The sequence below is a fragment of the Ceratosolen solmsi genome, unplaced genomic scaffold (genome assembly GCF_000503995.2).
Source record: "Ceratosolen solmsi marchali unplaced genomic scaffold, CerSol_1.0 scaffold7, whole genome shotgun sequence".
Classification (NCBI taxonomy): Eukaryota; Metazoa; Arthropoda; class Insecta; order Hymenoptera; family Agaonidae; genus Ceratosolen; species Ceratosolen solmsi.
This window is the reverse complement of record NW_011948413.1, coordinates 1,019,033-1,040,198: the sequence shown is the minus strand read 5'-3', so window position 1 is coordinate 1,040,198 and position 21,166 is coordinate 1,019,033. Positions and strand designations below refer to the sequence as shown.

Sequence of the window (21,166 nt, the reverse complement as noted above, 5' to 3'; positions counted from 1 at the left end):
ATATATATATATATAATAATATTTTTTGATTTTATTGCTATTCCCTCATCTGATACACACACACACTCGTGCACACATGTACAATCAATACTAAATTTCATAATATTTTATGAAATTTTTTGAATATCCTACAAATAAATTATGATTAATTTAATATAAAATTATGATATGAAAATAATATTAAAAATATTAAAAACATAAGGCAATTGAAAGTGTCTAGTACATCACATATTTTTAAACATTTTTAACAGTTTAAAATATAAATTAACATTTAATGATTTCTTTAAAATATTGCAAAATTTAAATAATTTTGAGACACTAATTAGATATAATAATATAATGAAATATCCAATGAAATATAAATAAAATAAGAATTAAAAGAAAAAAGATAATACAAATTAATTAAATACCCTACAACTGAATAGCTGAACTGTAATTCAATTTAAATTTAATATATAAATTGTGTTTGTAAACGTACTTTTAAATGTATAGAATATTTTTTACTCTTACGCCTTCTAAAATCCAAATGTTTTTTTATTTACTATATACATTTATTTAAGATCTCATGAAAATACACAAGTATTTTATATTTTAGATTGCTTGACATATCTGGTCAAAATATATACATATAAACATAATAGTTCTCTATCCATGAACGACTCAAGTCATAAATTCTCACTAAACAAGTGAAAAGCTAATAAAAGCAATAAAAAAATAAGTTTATGTTAATTAAATAAAAGAGGAGACACTAGACTTTCCTTTAGTCCTATTGTATTGAGGTTGAGCCCAGGAGCCACAGATTTTATAGTACCTCCAGTAGAATAAATTCTTGTAAAGTGAAAACAATACTGTATATACTTATAGTCGAACCAGGTTGAGGATGGTTCGTTCTTTTAAAACGAAAAGTACGCTCGTCATCGTCAGCGAGAGTGAAAAACCGAGTATCCAGTAACCAACACAGCATCTTCATGACGTACTACAAAACAATGGCCAGCAGAAGAGAATCGATGGCCTCTGGTGGTTCATCTCCATCATTCGTTAAGGTTAAAGCTCATAAAGCACGAGGGTTCGCTATAGAATTCGCTCTCATCTCGCGATCAATACATAGGCATCATAAGCTTACTGCAGGTGTAGTTTTTCTCATATGCATCTTTTAACCTCTTGCAACAAACGAGCTTTTAATATTTCTCTTACCCCCTCCATTTTATGTTCTCCGTCTTCTCTCCTTCGATCCGATCACTGTTCAACGTCTCCCTCTCTTCATTCTTACTAACAACTCGTGTATTGGAGTCAAATTGTCTCCAGTGAATTCAGCCTCAGTCACTCGATTCGAGCCTCGTCGACAGATTCAATCAGCGCGAGCTTTCCAGAGGACGTGATAAGGCAGTTTTTATCTCCACGTGGCGTATATAAACACACGGATCGTGCCGAGGGCAACCGAAAATGCGTAGTAGTATAATAGCGCTGGAGGTTGTATTGTAATAGTGAGGCTATTAGGATATCTTAGCTGGAAAACGCTACTCGGACTTTTCTGAAGTTTTATTAGAAAATACGTCGGAAAATCAGGTGTAATTCGCTCGATTTGCGACTTACGATGGACGCCACACTCATCACTTATAAATGAATAATGTGTTCATTGGAACATCGTGTTGTGTATTTAAATTTTGATAGCTTACATGCGTTATTTAAAGCTGCATTCAAAGCTTATTGATTAATAAATTCCTTCTCTCTCTCTCTCTCTCTCAAAGAAAAATAACGAGTTGTTAAAATTCATTTACAGCTTACTTCATTACAATACTTAATTCATTACAACTTAATTATTATTTTTCTTAGAAAAATGACATTTTAATGATTTCTGTTTACTTTCTAATTAATTCTGAATTTGTACTTTCACTTTTCAAATATATAATAATATTTGATAGGATAACGTTTGCATTAGTTCATCAAAACACTCTCACTGCATATATAAAGAATATATAAAAAATAGAGTTATTCTCCATTCATCAGTTTATAACTGTTTTATTACTAATTAATTATTAACGGTTACTTAATTATTTATACTACCTAGTTACTCTACAATAATCCTATAACCTTCACTAAAAATGTATCTGCGGAAAATTTGATTCGAATGGTAATTTACGTCGTTTTAAGAAATAATTAATTAGAGCACAATTGGCGTAGGTACGCGAGTTGATTAAAACCCCTTTATAAATTACAGGCGATTTGGACTTTAAATACATTAATATCAAGGTCTCTGACAGAATAAACATAATGCGATCATTTAATTTATCTCCTTTAACGATTATTATATTGATGATAAGTATATTGGAATCTTTTATTAACTCTTTAAGTTTTACCTCATTTTGTCGATGAAAGTGTAAAAATAAATTATCCAAATAATACTAAATTTGAATTATTAAATTTGAAAAATAAATTTCATTTTTATATGCATTCTTTTTTACTAATTAATGACTTGTAGCACAATTATGCAATATTTGTTAATTGTATTTTTAAATATATGTAATAAAATGAAAACATTTAGTAAAATTTCACACTAAGAAGTTATAAAAAAGTACTTTAATTTACAAAATTCTTTCGGTATTATTCGATTATCGAGTCTGCATAAAGTTTGTAATTGCTATATTTAAGATTTCCATAAGATTAATCACAATGCCTTATAAATTTTTAGTAGTAAAAAATAAAAAATTTGTAATTTGCATATTTACGATATTGTAATCATTATGTTCGCTTCTTATAATGTATTGATCTATATAAATATTACATGAACGCAGATTTTTTTGTATTTTAAAGTTTATTATAACATTAAGAAAGGAAAATTTGCTAAGATATTATGTTCTTTACAGTAAAGTTTTTTATGTAGTAAAATTCTATTATTTATAATAAACTGAAAATAACCCAATTTTTTTTATATAAGATTTTTAAAAAATGTAATTTTTTTTATAAGAAATTAAATTAACTATTAGAATTTCTTTAGAAATATAAGATGATACATTAATTCGGGTATTATTAGTTTTAATTTAGACAATAATTAATTGATAATGCGAATCAAGTGCTTACATCAAATTTTGATCATACACAAGTATTTTCAAAAAGGGCTTTTCGTAAAATCACACAGTGTCACTACAATCTCACAGAGTCAGTTCACTTTAAACTCACAAACAATGTCTCATTGAGTTATTGAAAATACTTGCCTTGCATCTCTATTCACATGAAAAAAAGGAAAGTAAGAAACTTAAAAAAAAAATCAGGAGCCGACAGTGCGCCATTACATATCATAATTAGCGTCGGTGTGAATTTAGTTGATCACACAAGCGCTCGGACAAGTTCTCTTGATCATTCACACAAGTCTCTTGTTCTCCTGCAGCGCTGATTGCAGGTGTTAAAAGAGTCTTGGTTTGACCGAAAAACGGTGAAAAGCGATATGCAGCTACGGCTGGACGTGGTCTTGCCGATTATTTGGGGCTTCGTCCTCGAGGGGCTGACTACCGGATGCGCCACTAGGACAGAGAAACTCGCTCAACAATTGGGAAATGTACTTGTTGATTTCATTGCCTACCGTGACATATCCATCATACATTTCGACGTACCGGAGAATGCCTTCTCTGTTGGTTTCAAGTGAGTTATGCTTGTCAAATCTGATGACTATCGTTAACAATAGCAAAAGATACACGGCTCACTGCTGTTTTTGTTTTGTTTAATAATTTTTACACTTATATTAAGCTAGGCATTTTTTATTTCAATTATTACTTTAATCGAGAAACTCTAGCCATTTTAGAATCTATATTACTAATGACTTTTCGGATTATTCGTTGTTTGTTAGATAATTGCTAATTTGGCCTGTACAGCAGGCTGCACTTATATTTGAGGTAATATCTTGAAATAAATGTGAAAGTTTGATAAAAATCATAGCCTACGCTATTATTATAATATTTTTATTAATTATGGATTAATCGAATATATTGTTGAATTTTCTTATTTAAATTATTCCAACAAAAAATAAATGAAATTTAAAGTTGTGAAAATGAATCCATTCTAATTTATTATTAATATTTAATAAGCAAATTTCCGAGTAAAATATGCGGGATTTTATTGTAGAAAAGAAAATGTAATTTATATGATTGCTTATAGTTAAAGATTCAATAACGGAAAACATTGGTATTGTAATATATTTGACTTAATGTGATTACATATCTTTTATCCGTCACAGAAGATTTAATTTTGTTTTCTGAAATTCTTGGTGTAATCCGATAATCAATTTTCATTTCATTCGCGAATTTCTATGATAATATAAAAGTACGCATAGATTTCTATCTATAATTGGATATATTCAACTATGGAAACATCATTGTCTTTATTTAGATACATTAAAATCTTCTATATTAGTAAATAATAATAGTGAAATAATAATAGTAAATCACAGTAGTAAAATAATAGTAATAAATAATAGCAATGAAATAATAATAGTAAAACGTAATAGTAAATAATCGAAGCAATATAATAGTAATAGTATTAAAATAATAGTAGTAAATAATGATTTAAATGTAAGATAAAACAATAATTTTTAATATTCAAAATAATATTATTTTGTAAATTAGATTTTAATGAAAAATTTATATATAATTTGTTATTAAATAAACCTGAGTAATTGTAACGATTTTATCAAATTACAAAAATATGCAAAGCTATTCAACATACGTTATTTTTCATAATTACATGTCAGATGTAATAAAGCATTGTAAAATATTCTTCATATTAATAATTACAGGAATTTAACATTTAAATTTAATACTTGTCACAGAAAATGATTTAATGATGAGATATATTAGTAATAGTGAGTAATTATTCTTCAACAGTCGAACCTAATTTATATTGAATTTCTTTTTCATAATTAAAGTTAGTGTAATTAGTTGTAAATAGTGATAAATTATCTTGTATTATTGACAGATTTTTAGTTAAAGAAGTGAAGACCAGTGGTATTGGCGAGTGCTACCCGCGCGACGTGACGATAAACATAAAGTCAGGAAGTCTTCCACTTATTAAACCGGATGGCTCGAAAATAGAAGCTAAATTGCTGGAGAGTAGGCGAGAGCACTACACCATCGAGGCTCTGAGTAATGGCGACGAGCACATCATTAATATATTCGCTCCACCACCGGGGGACTGGTACGCCATTGCTTATAGGTCATGGTTCGATCCCAATAGCAGCAGAATACAACAGCAGGGTAAAGCTCACTTCAATTTGCAGTCATTCCAGCGCCTCGACTTGCGGCTTATCGTATTCGCGTGTAGCGTTTAATCAATTTATGAAATTTAATGCACGCATTTCTAAAGCTTAAGGATTGAATTCGATATAATAACCACATTTACTATATGAATATATATTTTTATAATTTTTATTTTATACTATCCAAAGTAAAATAACTTTTCATGTTAATGTTATTGATGTTGAAAATAACATTTTTAAAATTAAAAGAAATGCTTTTTCTTTTTTCTTCGTTAAAGAATCTTTATTTCTTTGAATTCATATGCCGAGCCTGAAGTACAATATTAATAATTAAGTACTCGAATGACATGTATATGTGTGTGCGTTCTATTATCTAGAGGCGATATTTATATTTATTTTTTCAATGGCTATATATATTCTTTCGTTCACACATTCATATTTCACGACTTTATCGTACTAATTATTAGCTAAAATTTGTTTTGAGAAGTACACCTTAATATATGAGCAATATGAAAGATTTACAGAAACTATATTTAACCTATTTAAAAATTAATATTTAAAATAAAACGTTAGTTGCAGAAGTCGTAATTTTAAACAATATTATATAATTAATATTACCAATCTTTTATATTTTTAAATACTTTTAGTGAATTTATAATTTTATAAAATTAAAATAAATATTTTAATTTAAGGTATTAAATAATAACTGATTTTAAATATTAAACAATCATAAATAACTACAAATTACACAATTTTTCATTTAATTTTATTTATATTTTCATACTATGATTTCTATTTTTTGCTAATATTGCAATGCTAAATATTTTATATACATCAGTATAACTTACATATATTTTCCCTTAAAATTTATATACTACCCTCTATATAAATCAATAACAGAATAATGAATTAATCCATATTTCCTTCAAGAAGATAGATCTAATCGATTCTGTTTTATTTATTAAATATATTGATTTTTTCTATAAATAATACTATTTAAAAAACAGATGAATAAATTAAGAAAGAAGCATAATTCAAAACAATAATATAAATATATATAAAATATTCAAAATCATTGCTTATGCTAATAACTCTGCAATTATGTTTTCTTAATTTTTCTTCTTTATTTTTATTCTATTTTATTTTATTTATTATTTATACGTAATATATTCAGAAATTTTTAAAAATTCATAAATTCTTAAATGAAATGAAATGAAATGAATTCTCTAAAATTTATTTTCTAAATATAAATTAAAATTTTCAATTTTATTTTTAAAAATCAATTTTTATAAAATAAAAAGTTTTTAATTTTTTCATTCTTAATGTTAATTTAATTTTATTTCAGATCATTTGAATAAAATATTCATTTGTATATAGTTAATAACGTTCTTTGTTAAATAAAATGTTATAATTTTTATTAAATATTGTATTCAATTTTATAATTTTTTTAACTAATAATGAATATAGTCAATTTTATGGATATTATCATAATATATTATATAAAATATATTTTTACGTTGATGTAGAAAAACTAAATGTTAAAAACAATATTATTATTTAATAATTATACTTTTTATTTATTTATTTCAATGAGATGTATATTTTGGGTTTTATAAAATATTACATTTCGAAATGATTTATTTTATAATAATTTGTACTTAAAAAATTAATTGCTTAATTATAAGTCTAAATTAGACAAGAAATTATTATTTAAAAACACTTTAAGATTATTCAAGAGAAAGCTCAAATAAATAATTTATAATTTAATATATAAATTTAGATCCATTTAAACGACCGAATTAAAAATAAGAAGTGGACTGGAAATTTAATTCTGATTAAATATATTTCTAATTTTGTACATATTATTAGATTATTGGCTGTTGATGTAATAATTTGTAATTTAAAAGTGGCTAATCTTACTATAAAGAAATAAGAACAGACATTTTGCTTTAACATATTTTTAACTTATAAACTTACTTATTTGAAATTCGTAAATTATATTGATAGTAAACTTGATCAATTAAATAAGTAACTAATGAAATTGTGGTGCAGGTATCGGTGCAAGTTGTGATACGATTTTGGATGCAGAGCTCTCTGTTGAATTCCCAGATTTGCTGTTTCCTCTAGATGATTCTGACTCTGAACGTAGAATTGAGTTAACGCCCTTCGCCGATTCTTCAGTCATGCAGTTTCGAGTCCCTAAGAATACTGAGCTGTCTAAACTGCAAGTGAACTCCAGTTGTGGGGAAAATTGCTCAATATTATTATATGTAACAGCTGTTGATCAGGTATTTGGAAAAATTGTTAATATGAGTAATAGCAACGTCAGCTTTCGGCCTTACGATGAGTCCATACACTACGTAGTGCTGTACCTCGAGACCGGTATAGCCAGCAACGTTTCCCTATTGATCACAAATGTTCAGATGACTACAAATAATCAGGTGCACGTGCCGCTTCTGAGGAAAACGCTACCCGATTTTTTTCTTTTTGATTATGAGCATCTAGTGGAGAATAGTAGTAAAGCAGTGCCAATGAATTTGACAACTAGTGCTTTGAGTATATTGAGATTCAAAGTTGGAGCCGTCTACGATACTGGTGGCACGTTGTCCCTTGGACTAAGGATCGCTGATGACGAAAAGAACCAGAGCGATAAAATTATCGTCGTAGGCTGTGTTTCTCTAGGTATTATATCTCTTTTTTCTTATCAATCGCTTCTGTTCTATTATTCAATGATATTCTAATTAATTTTCATCTCTCAATTTGAATTTTGTTTTTTAATAGTAATAACATTCCTTATCCAATCTTTCATATTTTCATTTAAAGCTTCTAATATTTTTACAAAGTTTAAATTCTAATAAAGTTTAAATTAAGCGCTATTCCTTACGTTATACTTTCTGGAGTATCTAATAAGATTTTACTTAATATTTAATAGATAGGCTTAATATCTTTTTCTTTTTCATTTAAATTAATTACATATTATGCTTCAACAACTTATTTGGGTATAATATCATGGATTTATAGTAAGATTATAACCTTGCTATTGCTTATTTTTAAAATGGCTTATTTTTCAAATAATGAAATATAATAGAATTGAGAAAGTCAAATATAAAATTTAATATTATTTATAAAATTAATAAATTAATACTTTTAATAAATACAATTTATTTTTTATTTAAATTAATTGAAAATGTCTCTTTTTAATAAAAGCCATAAATGCATCTTACAAGACTTAAAATACACTATTCAAGTAATTAACACTATAATTTGCTAGTTAGTATTATGCATAGTATTTGCTATTATTATTTAGTACATTATTTAGTATTCTGCTATTTAATAATTATTGCTATAAAGTTATAAAATGTACATTATAAATAATAAAAATTAATAACATTCATTAATCACGATTGAAAATTTGGAGTAAATAATTTCTTTGAAAGTAGTTTTAGTAATTACAAAAATATCTTACTATGAAGTTAAATTTTTTTTTAATGAATGGCAGTATTTATCTTCTTTCTAAAAAAATTCTTATTAATATTTGTAAATAATATATTATCATTGTACAGTATGTCTAATTATAATCTGACGATTCATAAAGAAAAATAGAAACAGTTACTTTGGTGCAATCTTGCTCGCTTGTAGGCTACGCCATACTGATAAATGCAGAGGGCAGGTGCCAGGGTATTAAGGGCTCAACGAGATTGGCCGACATTCTGGTAACGAACCGTAGCAGCCCGGTATTCGTGCATGTACCTTATCCAGAGCCAGGCTTCTGGCACTTGAGTCTACGAGCTTACTGCTTCGGAGAAGGCAATTGTGACTGCTTCGAACGATGCTCTCAAAACCTAACCGACTGCGAAAAGTGCAGTTGTGTACAACCTTGCGAAGTCCGAGTCGAGAGCAGCGTTGCCTCGTCGCCCTGCATCGAGGGTGGCTGCGGCTCCCATGGCCGCTGTGTACACTACATGAGTGGAGGTTTTGTATTCTCAGCTTGCCATTGTATCGGTGGCTATCGAGGTTTTGACTGTGCCGATGGCGAGTACCTTCTTAGCAAAACTGATGTTCTGATCAGGCTACTGATTCTTACTCTCAGCAATCTAACTTTTATTGGCTCCATCTATGTAGCCATTATCAGGCGCTACTACACCGAATCCATCGTTTATGCAGCCGTAATGTTTTTCTCAACATTCTATCACGCTTGCGAAGCTGGGGAAGAGGTTAATTCGCTTCTTTCTTTTCTCATTTTTTATTTCATTAATAAACACATCGTACAATAATCAAAATCTATTACACAAACTTGGAAATTATATAAAATACTTCGTAAATATAAAAAGTGTTAAATTATATAATTAGATTGTAATTTTCTGTAATTCTAAGCCATTTAAATAATAATTCTATAATTTATTTAGTATGTGCTAAATACACACTAAACTAAAATAGCATTGAAACTACTGCCTTAAAGTAGAACATAACTTTAAAAATTATCAAAATAATGAAACATCTATACATTATCAATTTTTAACAATATGATATCAATTGATAAACTTTAGAGTATAAACAAATTTTTTTATACAATATAAAAAAATATAAATACTTATTTATATCTTTCTGTTATAAAAATTATACAATAATTTTAGACATTTTAGTGACTTCTCCAATTAACGAATTTTAACAGGGCCACAGTTTCTGTCTAATGAAGCTGAGTGTTCTGCAGTTTTGTGATTTTTACAATGCTTTACTCTCGATTTGGGTGACATTGGTAGCAATGGCGTCGATGGGACCACGTACGACCTCCTTTTGCCACATGCTAGGAGTTGTCATACTTGCCGTTGGTGCTGAAATGGATCGTACGGCTCTTTGGGTTTTTCTTTTACCTACAGTATCCGGGTGTATTCTCGTTCTGGTTTTCTGGACGACAAAATGCAGACAGAAGGGTATATATATTCTTATAGAGTTTTAATCATATCATCTTTATTTTATTAATAAGATTCCATTTCTCATGAATTCAAATCATTATAATACAGATGTATTTTAGTATAAATGTATTATTAAGAAATTATAATGTTAAATAGTTTCAAATTTTTAACGATTATAATATTTATATTTCTAAGAATTATTTATTCTCTAGTAGTGCAAATCTATATTGTTAAAAGTATACTCTTGTAAAAGAAATTATATTTTAAATTGTTCATACAAATATTTCTGTCAAACTCAATATTTTGATTCTGATTCATATATATTTATATTTGTATAATCACTAGTCATTAGTGCTTGAAATTAGTTTTCAAACTTTTATTAGTTGAATAACTAAAAAATATATACGGAAAAATAGTATTACAAAGTAGATATTTACTCTTTAATCAGCACAAAAAAACATCTACTTATGTATACCTACGATGTTTAAATATATTAATAACAATTACTTATTTTTGAGAGTTCAAATTCTAATAACTTAATTATATATTTGTAAACACAGGTACATATTACATATTGTATTATAATAAATATGTAACAACTTTTTTAAAATATTCAAAACTCAATCAATAATACTACTAAGAAGAATATATAAATTTTATTATATTTTCATAAAGAAATATTTTTACCATTTTACAATTCAATGAAAATAAGAGTGAAATCTTAGTTGATATTGTTGAACAAGCAAATAATAAAAAAAAACAAAAATAATAATATACCTATATAACAAGATATTAGTAGCAACAATATTATAATATAAGCTATTTAAAGCAAATTATTGTAATAGTTAATGCATTTCTTAAAAGCATAAGTTCTACTTTCAAGTTATAATTTAATTTAATGAAATAAGAATTTCAACTAGATATTACAATATTATTATTTAAAGAGAAACTGTAAACGAATATTACTAGAATAACTATATATAATTAGTTTGCTTTAGAATTATTAGAAATTTAATTAAAATATAAAATTTATCTTTATATTTATTATGTGTTGTAGCAAATTTCACAATAACTGTTTAAATCGACTCTTGATAATACAAATCTAAATATCGTATTTTCACTGTATAATAACAAAGTTACAATAAGTAATTATATATGTCTTACTTTATTTTTATACGAGTTTTTATAATTTTTAATAAAGCAACATATATACATAGGAATCTTCACTTGGATTTTGTATATACTTCACTTCGATTGAGTATATAATTCTAGAAAATGTAAAAAAACTTTGCTTTTTTGTTTTCAAAATTTAAAAATACTATGAATTACAAATCCTATTGAATATACTTCTAAATTATCAAATTATAAATTTATAATAAAATTGCAGGCACCTTGAAGTATCCGGCACGAAAGTACAAATTTATTTATTTACCGATCGGTCTCGTCTGTGTGCTAATCGGCCTCGGCTGCTATGGCTTTCTGCAAACACGTCGCAACTATTACCTCGTGCATAGCTTGTGGCACATATGTGTTGCTGCAGGAGTTATTCTCCTTCTACCTAAACAGGAGCACATGTAATGACATTGGATTTGCATTTTTACATTTTAATTACACGATTACTTATTCAAAATTCATAATTACCACAAACCAAATTCCTGACTGTATTTGCAGGAAATATTTTTCATAGTAGTAGTATACTTAATATTCGCAATAGATTTCACGGTATCCGTACACCTTAGCATTAATAAGGTCAACACAAGCTAGATTATAAAGCAAATTTCCTATTTTCATTTACAACTAATAAGCAAAATTCATATGGATTATTTATCCCACATTCAATTATCATGTCAAATTTTATCTAAGATAAAAATTGATCAAATCCTTAATTATATCAAAACAAAACTATTAAAAATGTTTCCATTCTTACGCATTAAATATTTTTAAAAAAATACTATTTCCTTAGAGAATATTTTTTTTATTAATCAATTTTACTTTTACTTGATAAGAGAAAAAATAAAAATTAATAAGTTGATTCAATGTGTCCAAGTACGTGGACTATTTTTAGTATTTTTAGTTTTTCTTTATAACAAAAATTATCTGAAAATAATTTATTTTTGAAAGCAAATATTTTAGACTATTAAAACCATTAATAATTAATATTTAACATATTATTTAGAAATAATAATAGTAAAAGTTATGAAAATATTCTTTCTCTAACAATTTGATTGGAAAGCTAAAATAAAAGAATTTTGTTTAATTGCTGAACATTATTCGATTAATACATTAATTTAAAATAATTTAAATATCTGTTAATAAAAAGTTTTGAACATATAAAAACATTGAGAAAAATCGAACGTTTGTCTTGATGTTAAATTTTAGATATTGTAATGAAGCATTATCATTCATAATGATGTTTGATATATCTTTATTCTCGAATGATATACTTTTTAAGGATATATATCTTTTTATGTACCATTTAGACTTCAACTGCATATATATTTTGTATTGTGTAAATTATATTATATATAAATAGCATTATATAAAAATATAAATTAGATAAATAACATTATATTAAATCTATTGGTATTAAATATTGAATTAAATTGATTTTTTATCCATTAACTCAAATTATTATTGTTGACCTGTATTCTATTTTTTGTTATTGATAATTTATTTTATAAATACAATATAGAAATTTTGTAAGAGACTTTTTACTTATGAGTATTATTTTCAATAGTTAATACTGAATGTGAAGAAATACATATTTATAATAATTAAAATTATAATAAAACATAAATTATAAAACTTATACAGACTTTGTCAAAGTTTTCAAAGTTGCAATAACTATACGATTAGATTTGATGAGTATGTAATATTTATAATATACAGATAAATTCACGAATTTTTCACACGAATAATTATATTTAATTTTTATTGTTGATATACATAAATATTCAAATAATACAATATGTTTATTATCATTTGCATGGCAGCACGCACAATCAATGGCAGATTTAATAGCATTGAAACCTTCTTCCTCGAAATTATAAGATTAAATGAAATTCGATATTATATAATAAAATGTGATACATCAACACCTACGCAATCTTATTTTTAATAGATAATACATGTTTATTGAAATTTGAAATATATTTTAATTCATTTCAATATATTATATGCATTAAAAATACTTATATTAAGAGAATTTTCGAGCTATAATCAATTTTGATTTATATAATAAAATCAATTTGACGTTTAACAATTTCTAAACCTATTTTACATCGTATTTTATCTTTCAATGCAAATACTATATACTGTCAAATATTAGGTCATAAATTATAGGAAATAATATATATTAAAAGAATTATATAATAATAGAATTATATAATAATAAATTTATCTAAAATAGAAAGCACTATTAAAGTAATATAACATTTGATGCATGTAACTTCAAATAGTATCAGGCGATTGAAATATCAAATTTCTAATAGTAGTATATTATTAATACTAATACTATTACTACTACTGCTAATATTTGTTGCTACTACTGCTAATACTGCTAATAATAACATGGTGTGAAAACTATGATGTTAAGTTCGATTTGTATCGTCACCGGCATCACATTTGCACTTGAGACGTATTAAAAGTTGGTTGCATGATATAGGGAACCTGCTCAAAGATTAACAAGTGTCAAGAATTTTCTCAGGGCTTGGTAGTCTTCAAAATATCCAACAACGAAATAAATTTATAAATTAATATGGATAATCAATCACGCGATGGTTGCGGCCTTGGCGGAAGTGATGACATTGTTGGCCGCGAGTTTGGCGAGGATGGTAAGAATTGTGTCCGTAGAAAAGCCGCAATGTTGATAGGTTCTGGCACAACTCTGTCCATTACGACCTGTTTCCATTGCCTCTTGTATTGCTGTACCCTGAAGGGCGGCGCGCATCATCTGGTTGGAGGAGAGAATATCAACGAACTTATCGATGCCCGAGACGGTCTCGTTCGAACTCTCATCCAGATTGAGGTTGTGCATCGCCTCTGCAGCCTGTTTTGAATAAGAGCAGGCAATCCGTTGCATGCAACTCGTGGTGTCGACACCGTGGCGAGCAAGAGCATCATCCAGCTTTGTCATCACCTGGGCTATACCGCCGTCCTCGCCTAAGTTAATTATTTGTGTTAAGGGGATTCCCCTCTTTTTCTTTCATTCTCTCAGACAAAGAATTTATCAACTTATAATATTGTTACATTTATTTTTTTATATTTTGACTGGATACTAATTTAAGTAAAATTGATAATATTTATTTTACAAACAAAAGTATACTAAAATTATTTTGTATGATGTGCGAAAAAAGATTGTTATTATCAATATTTTCTATTTGTTAAGTAATTTAAAAATTTCATTAACTTTAAAAACTTATAAATATTTTTATTAATATTACTTTCCAATTATATTATAATCTGGGCCTTCCTTATTAAATGCATATATAAACGATATTTAATATAATTTTGAAATAATATCAAATTTAATTTTAAATACAATTATTATTTTTAAATGTTTCTTTAAATATAAGGATCATTCTATACCATAAAGGACTTAATATTGGAATGAATTGAATTAAACTTACTTCTAGCATAAGCTCCATACGTGCCCGATAAAACATATAGCAATTTTGGTATTATCAAGATTGTTCCGATACCTATCACAGCTCCTAACAGAAGTCCTCCTAAATCAATTCTCGCTGGTGCATAACTGGAAATTCCGTATCCCTTATGTGTTTTTAAACATACAATCAAGTAGTTAGTGTTTTTGTAATACTCTGTTTAACTATTATATTATAATAGTATATTGAATGATAATTAAAAAATTATGAATATTTTATTATGGCCCTATAATCATACTAAAATGATGATTAATAATTATGAATTAAAACCATTTGTACTTAATTTAAAAGATTAAAATAAAAAATGTGTTGTTATTGAAATAATAATAATGATGCAAATATTTTTGATATATTCATTCGTGATTTATATACTGGTAGGTAAGAAATATTTTTTCATTAAAAAATTTGAAATGCTTACAGTATTATCTGCGACGTTTGTGAAACCAAAACGTGGCTCTTGAGTTCGATTGATTATGTCATTATCACTTTTGAATAAATCCAAATCTGTGCGTGATTTTAAATTAGTTGGTGTGGCAAGTTGATCTTGGGATTTACTCGACTTGCCCGTATAATCTATAGAACTAGGTTTAAAACTAAATAAGGATTAATAAATATAATATAGAGTAATAAATACATGAAATTTAATTATTAACAACAGCTATAAAGAATAACTTACCTTCCATCATCGAATTTTGGAAAGCAAACGACAGATACCACTAATAGGCCTATCGATAGCAGTGTTACAGATTTCATTGTTATCACCTACAGAAATATTTATTCAGATAAGCTTAATATTAATATAATATATATTATAAAAACAATTATTCTTTACTTTTAGTTAATGTATATTTGTCAGACAAACACATTACATAAAAGCTGATAAAATATTTATTTGTAAATATAAAAACAAAATTATAATTTTCAATTTCAGATGAAAATAACGTAATATAAATTATTCAGATTATATCTAATAATAAATTGTCACTAAATATAAATTGTTAAGATAAACTACATTTCTTGTAGGTTAGAAATATAAATAATGTTATGAACATTTAAAATTCACCTTTAGCTATCTCAGTAATACACACTTTTCACCTTCGTATTCAATATGGAAAGTGAGTATCAAATTAAATTCCAAAAAATTTAAACCGTCGGTGCTTTTGTTAAATTTTCTACTGAGGTACTGTAGGTTTGGACGAACCCATTATATATAGTTATGGACCGTCGTTAGGTGAGCGGTAACGAGGATAATTGCTTTTGACGGTTTCGCTTTCATTGCTTGTCTCTCCATAGCCGATGCGTGACATCTCACTCGTGCTTCGCTACCCGCGACCATCCCGAAATAATTCGACTTTTGCGACATCGTAGGCCGTTTAGAGAGAGAGAAGATGATAAGTCCCAGGATAATCTTCTGACCCCGAGAATATCAGGTACTTCCGGCCTTTCTTTCACCACTTTATGCAATATTAGTGAGGAGAACAGGAAGATTTATAACACGTTGTACATGGTACTTGTTCTGCTAGTAATTTCGACACTAATAATAGCGACTTCAAGTTGTATGTTTCATTCTTTGACACGGCGCGTTGCGTTATGATAGCGCCGGTTGCATGCATTCACTTTCGGTTGACGGTTCGCTGTTAAAGAATAACGTATCTGTCCTACCATCGTTGAGACCATGGACACCGATTATTTTGAGGTAGTTGTTTCTGTACTAAAGTACTGTTTTTCCAGGTTTCTAACAAAGTTGTTAGAAATTTGGTAATAATGGTTGTACCACTATTTTCTTAATCTCAAATAACTTTCTGTTTTTTAATTTTCTATATTTTTAACAAATTTTAAAATCATGTATAGATCAATAATCAACTTTATAAAAACAGTAATTTATTAATGTTTTCAGTACTATTCTTAACGTAATATGTGTACTTTAGAAATAACGTTGTCTTAAATCAAATTGACTATCAAATATAATGTTGGTAATAAGAATGAATGTGACCATAACAATAATTAATATTGTAATATTTATTCATTATTTCGACTATTTGGTCACTATAAAATACTAAACTTATAAGCACTCTATAATACATACATAAATCATTTGCAATGTTTATTCCGAATTAAAGAAATCAATTTCGTAAATGAAAATTTAATCATAGTAAAATGTTTGTAAGTAATATTTAAAAATTATAGATACAATGTAAAACAGTTCATTGTCAATTACGTATAAAAGTCAAATAGTTTATTTTAGATAAATTGAAACAAAATAATAAATTATAAAAATTTTAATAAATTTATTTTAAAAAGTTATAAGTGCTATATATTTGACGAGAAAAAAACGTAAATACACTTAAGATACATTTTATATTTTACGCCATCATGTATTACATTATATCTGTCAATTTCTATCTACATTATATGTGTTGTATTATATATAAATAAGTCAATAAATTACAATTAAAAATCTCTTTAAAAATTACGATTATAAATAAATTAAACTACCAAATATATTAAACCATTTAATTATTGGGGAATAAAAACTTAAATATTATTTCTTATGATATATATAATGCTTGTGAAATTACAAGTGACAAAAAGAATAATAGATAATTTATATCTAAAATATTATTAGTACTTATTAAATACTTCATATTAATACTTCATTAAAATTGAATTTTTATTTATTTATTTCCGTATCTAAACAACTAAATTAAAAATGTATTTACAAATTATTTTAATTCTTGACGATTTCTCCCCAATTTTATACTTAAGTGCATTTGCTATTTCCAAGCGGTTTGTTAGCTTTAAAGTACAAGAAGTTTTATTTTCGTTTTCACGTAAGTTTCATATTACTTTTCTTTTTCATAAATTACATACTTTTTAATATGTTTTCAGTGAATAATATAAACTAATTAATACAATATTAGTACTCATGAAAGTATTTAAACATTTATTTTTACAGAGATTATCATTATTATTTATTATTTATGATATTAAGTACAATACAAAGATTATATAGGATTTGTCTTTTTATTTCTAGTGATTGATTAAACTACAATGTTTTTTTATTAAATTATTTTATAATAAAAAATATTAAAAGTACTGCGAATCATCAAACATTTACATTTTAATTTTATATTTGATTACATAAATTAAATAAATTTGTAGTAAATTTAATCAATAACAATAAATATAAAGTAATTCAATACATAATTGATGAAAAAAGTAATACAACGGATACAAAATATATGAAGATTATTAAAACTATAATTATATTATTTATTTAACATTATAGTCCCATTTGACAAAAAAGTGTTACAATATTTAATAATCATGAAAAATAATATAATATAATATTTATAATAAAAATGATGTGTAAATAATTCATTATAATAAAAATCTTGCACCAGAATTATCATTAATTCCATTTCTTATTTGTAATTACTGAAATATACGTGATTGATATATAAGTGCCAGGTTGCTTAATCTATAATTTTTTTATTTTCATTGACAAACAAATATAACTGGATTTTCATTAATGAAATTAAAAATAATAACACAATTTCACCTTTTTTAATTTTTTTTATCAATGAAAATGGATTTAAATTAACTGAAGAAATTCTAATTTTCAAAAAAAATTAGCTGAAATAATTCCTTAATCTATCTTACTCACTGATAATAAATTCAATAATACCCCAAGAAATTGCAATACAAAATAATATTAGAAAAGAAACAAGCGAAAACAACGTATATATAACTACGTCTTATAGAAGTCCGTTCTAGCCTACTGCTCAAAAAAAATATTACTCGAGGAAAGTATCACTGAGCATAAATTGAGTTTCGCTTATTTCCTCAAAGGTGAAAATATCCAGAGACGCTGCCACTATCCTTAAATATTTTTAACATAACCATTCCTTCGGTGCACACACAAATTTCAAAGTCATTAATGCCGAAAGGCCGATGTAATGTGCTGGAAAATATGTTTCCTATTCTTGCCTTTTTTGTCGAAGGCAAGAGAAAGGGTTGGAAGCCAGTAACTACATATCGAATGTACGCTTATCTGCTTCTACGAGTTGTCATTCTCGGTAGAACTAGGCATAGTTCTGTCCACGAAACAGAAACGCTGTGGAATAAAAACGTAACTTGTTACCAACTGTTATCTCTCAGGTAATAATTAAAAATCTATAACGACTTCTTTGTTAATTTCTTTAACAATGTTAAATACTTCACAAGTAATTTGTATTTTTGGAAATGCAGATGCGAAAATTAATTTGTGCTTTCATGGTATTTGAATTATAATTGTACTTTATATATTAAAGAGTGATTATTACCATATTACAGGATAATGTTTCTAATATATATGATGTATGTAGGTTATAATGAAAGAAAAAGAATGGAGACACATAACTGCAGATTTGAACGTTATTTAGTTTAAAATACGAAGCTTAAGTGAAATCAACAAGTAGACATTTATAAGCAGTAAATCTATGATTTAATCAGATATTTAAATTTGTAATAGATGTTTGCACTAGCCATAATATATTATGCTTTAGCTTGAGTTATCAATTCTTGATTTAAAATGGATTAAAATTTATATTTAAGTTCAATTAAAATTTAATACTGTTGTTTGTATGTGAATTTTTATGCCTAATAACAATTTGTTTGTAAATGCAATTTGACTGAAGACCAAATATAGATGATAGAAAAACAACTCAATTACGAACATTAATACGTAAATTATACAAAATTCGTTAGATATTTTTTTTTTAATTTGTCAATTACAATTCTATGTTATGACTTTAGATTTTAATATATAATTATATGATTTTTTGATAATTTATCATCAAGAAAGTAAAATATTTTACTAACGGTAATCCACATGTTTTATTTTATTTTAATTTGATCTGTGAAGATATACTCATTTTTATTAAAATCTTTATTATTTTTTGCACAAAATTGTACCTATTTTTAATCTATTTTAAACTAAAAAATATTGTTTTCTTTTATAATTATATAATAATGCGAAGAAAAGGAAATTATTATTTAAAAATCATTGGTAGTGAGTATCATTGATTATCAAAGACATGAGACACATATATTATAAAATGAGATGGTTAGCTCCAATGTATTATTTTTGTTATTAATTATTATCATTTATAATTTCTCAATAGATTTCTTACGTATTGTATTAATTACATGTATTTGCACGAATTAATTTTGATAAATAATGAATTAAAATTGATATAGTCTTTTGGTTGAATTTGTTATATAAGATTCTTGCAGATTATAAATATACGTAAATAGCTTTATTTATAAAAAATGTTTGTATTTATATACTTTAACTAATTTGGAATATAATTTTCTATGTTTTCAGTTACATGTAAAAAAGGAGATATTTGTTATAAATATTAATTATTAACATTTATAGGAATTAATTTGTTTTAGTGCACAAGGAAATCGGAATATTGAAATAATGAGGAAAAATGTATTATTGATACCAATGTTAATATACTTTTTAATGCCATTCATTCCAATATATGGAAAAGATTATAATATACAAACTAGTACACATAGAAATCCAAAATTCATTGCATTTAATACAAACTCTGGAAAAATTGAGGTTAAAGTATAAAATTAATATTTTAAATTGAAACAGCACTAACAAAAAGCACTAGAAAATAAGAGAATTTATATCATTTTATCTCTAGAAGTTATGTAAGATTTTATCAAATACTTTTTAAGTAAAATAATGTATAGAAAAATATTTTTATATTTATAACGATAATTTATTAATTAAATAATTTAATATCAAAAAGTAATCTATAAACATTAATTAGAATATAGTATATAATAAGAAAACTATATATATTATATTTATAAAAATTTTTTTTTAGATCGCTCTGGATTTATCGTTACCGTTTTTGACAATTCCTTTAGAAGAGAAAACCGAAAATAGTGGTTTAATACAACCTTCATTAAAAATTAACCCAAAAGCATTAACAATATTAAGTATGCTTACGGTATTATCAACATTAATTTTTCCATGGTTTCGAAAGGAAAAACAAAAGTCATTTCCACTTCCAATTGATTTACATCATTACAATAAAGAGCATAAAGGTAATATGACATATCTAAATTATTATTAAGGCAAATAATAGTTCAATTTAAACATAATATAAGTACAATAACTTTTACATTAAATTTTACATTATTTAATATGTACATGCATTATTTAATTAAATACTAATCTAATAAATCACCGCCAGATTACACCATTAGTTAAATTCCAAAAACGTTAATAAATAATCGAATTTTAATATCGATTTAATAAACGAATATTTGAAGAAATT

The 21,166-nt window shown here is 25.8% G+C and overlaps 2 protein-coding genes across 3 annotated transcripts; one reads left to right on the top strand and one right to left on the bottom strand.

The window, feature by feature from the left end:
- The first annotated feature begins 3,319 nt into the window (after positions 1-3,319).
- Positions 3,320-12,069, top strand: LOC105367216 (transmembrane protein 8B). The gene is made up of 6 exons (XM_011505846.1): positions 3,320-3,636; positions 4,966-5,243; positions 7,298-7,927; positions 8,885-9,459; positions 9,918-10,176; positions 11,546-12,069. The coding sequence occupies exons 1-6, from the start codon at positions 3,443-3,445 to the stop codon at positions 11,734-11,736; spliced, it is 2,127 nt and encodes a 708-aa protein (XP_011504148.1). The 5' UTR covers positions 3,320-3,442; the 3' UTR covers positions 11,737-12,069.
- A 1,669-nt stretch (positions 12,070-13,738) lies between these two features.
- LOC105367215 (uncharacterized) lies at positions 13,739-15,584 on the bottom strand. Of its 2 annotated transcripts, none has more exons than XM_011505844.1 (4): positions 15,499-15,584; positions 15,241-15,415; positions 14,787-14,928; positions 13,739-14,319 (listed from the first exon to the last, which is right to left on the bottom strand). In XM_011505844.1, exons 1-4 carry the CDS (start codon positions 15,573-15,575, stop codon positions 13,928-13,930), a joined length of 786 nt encoding a protein of 261 aa, XP_011504146.1. In that variant the 5' UTR covers positions 15,576-15,584; the 3' UTR covers positions 13,739-13,927. The 2 variants fall into 2 exon arrangements, with proteins under 2 accessions (XP_011504146.1, XP_011504147.1); XM_011505845.1 differs by having other exon boundaries at positions 15,241-15,403.
- Between the last annotated feature and the right edge of the window lie 5,582 nt (positions 15,585-21,166).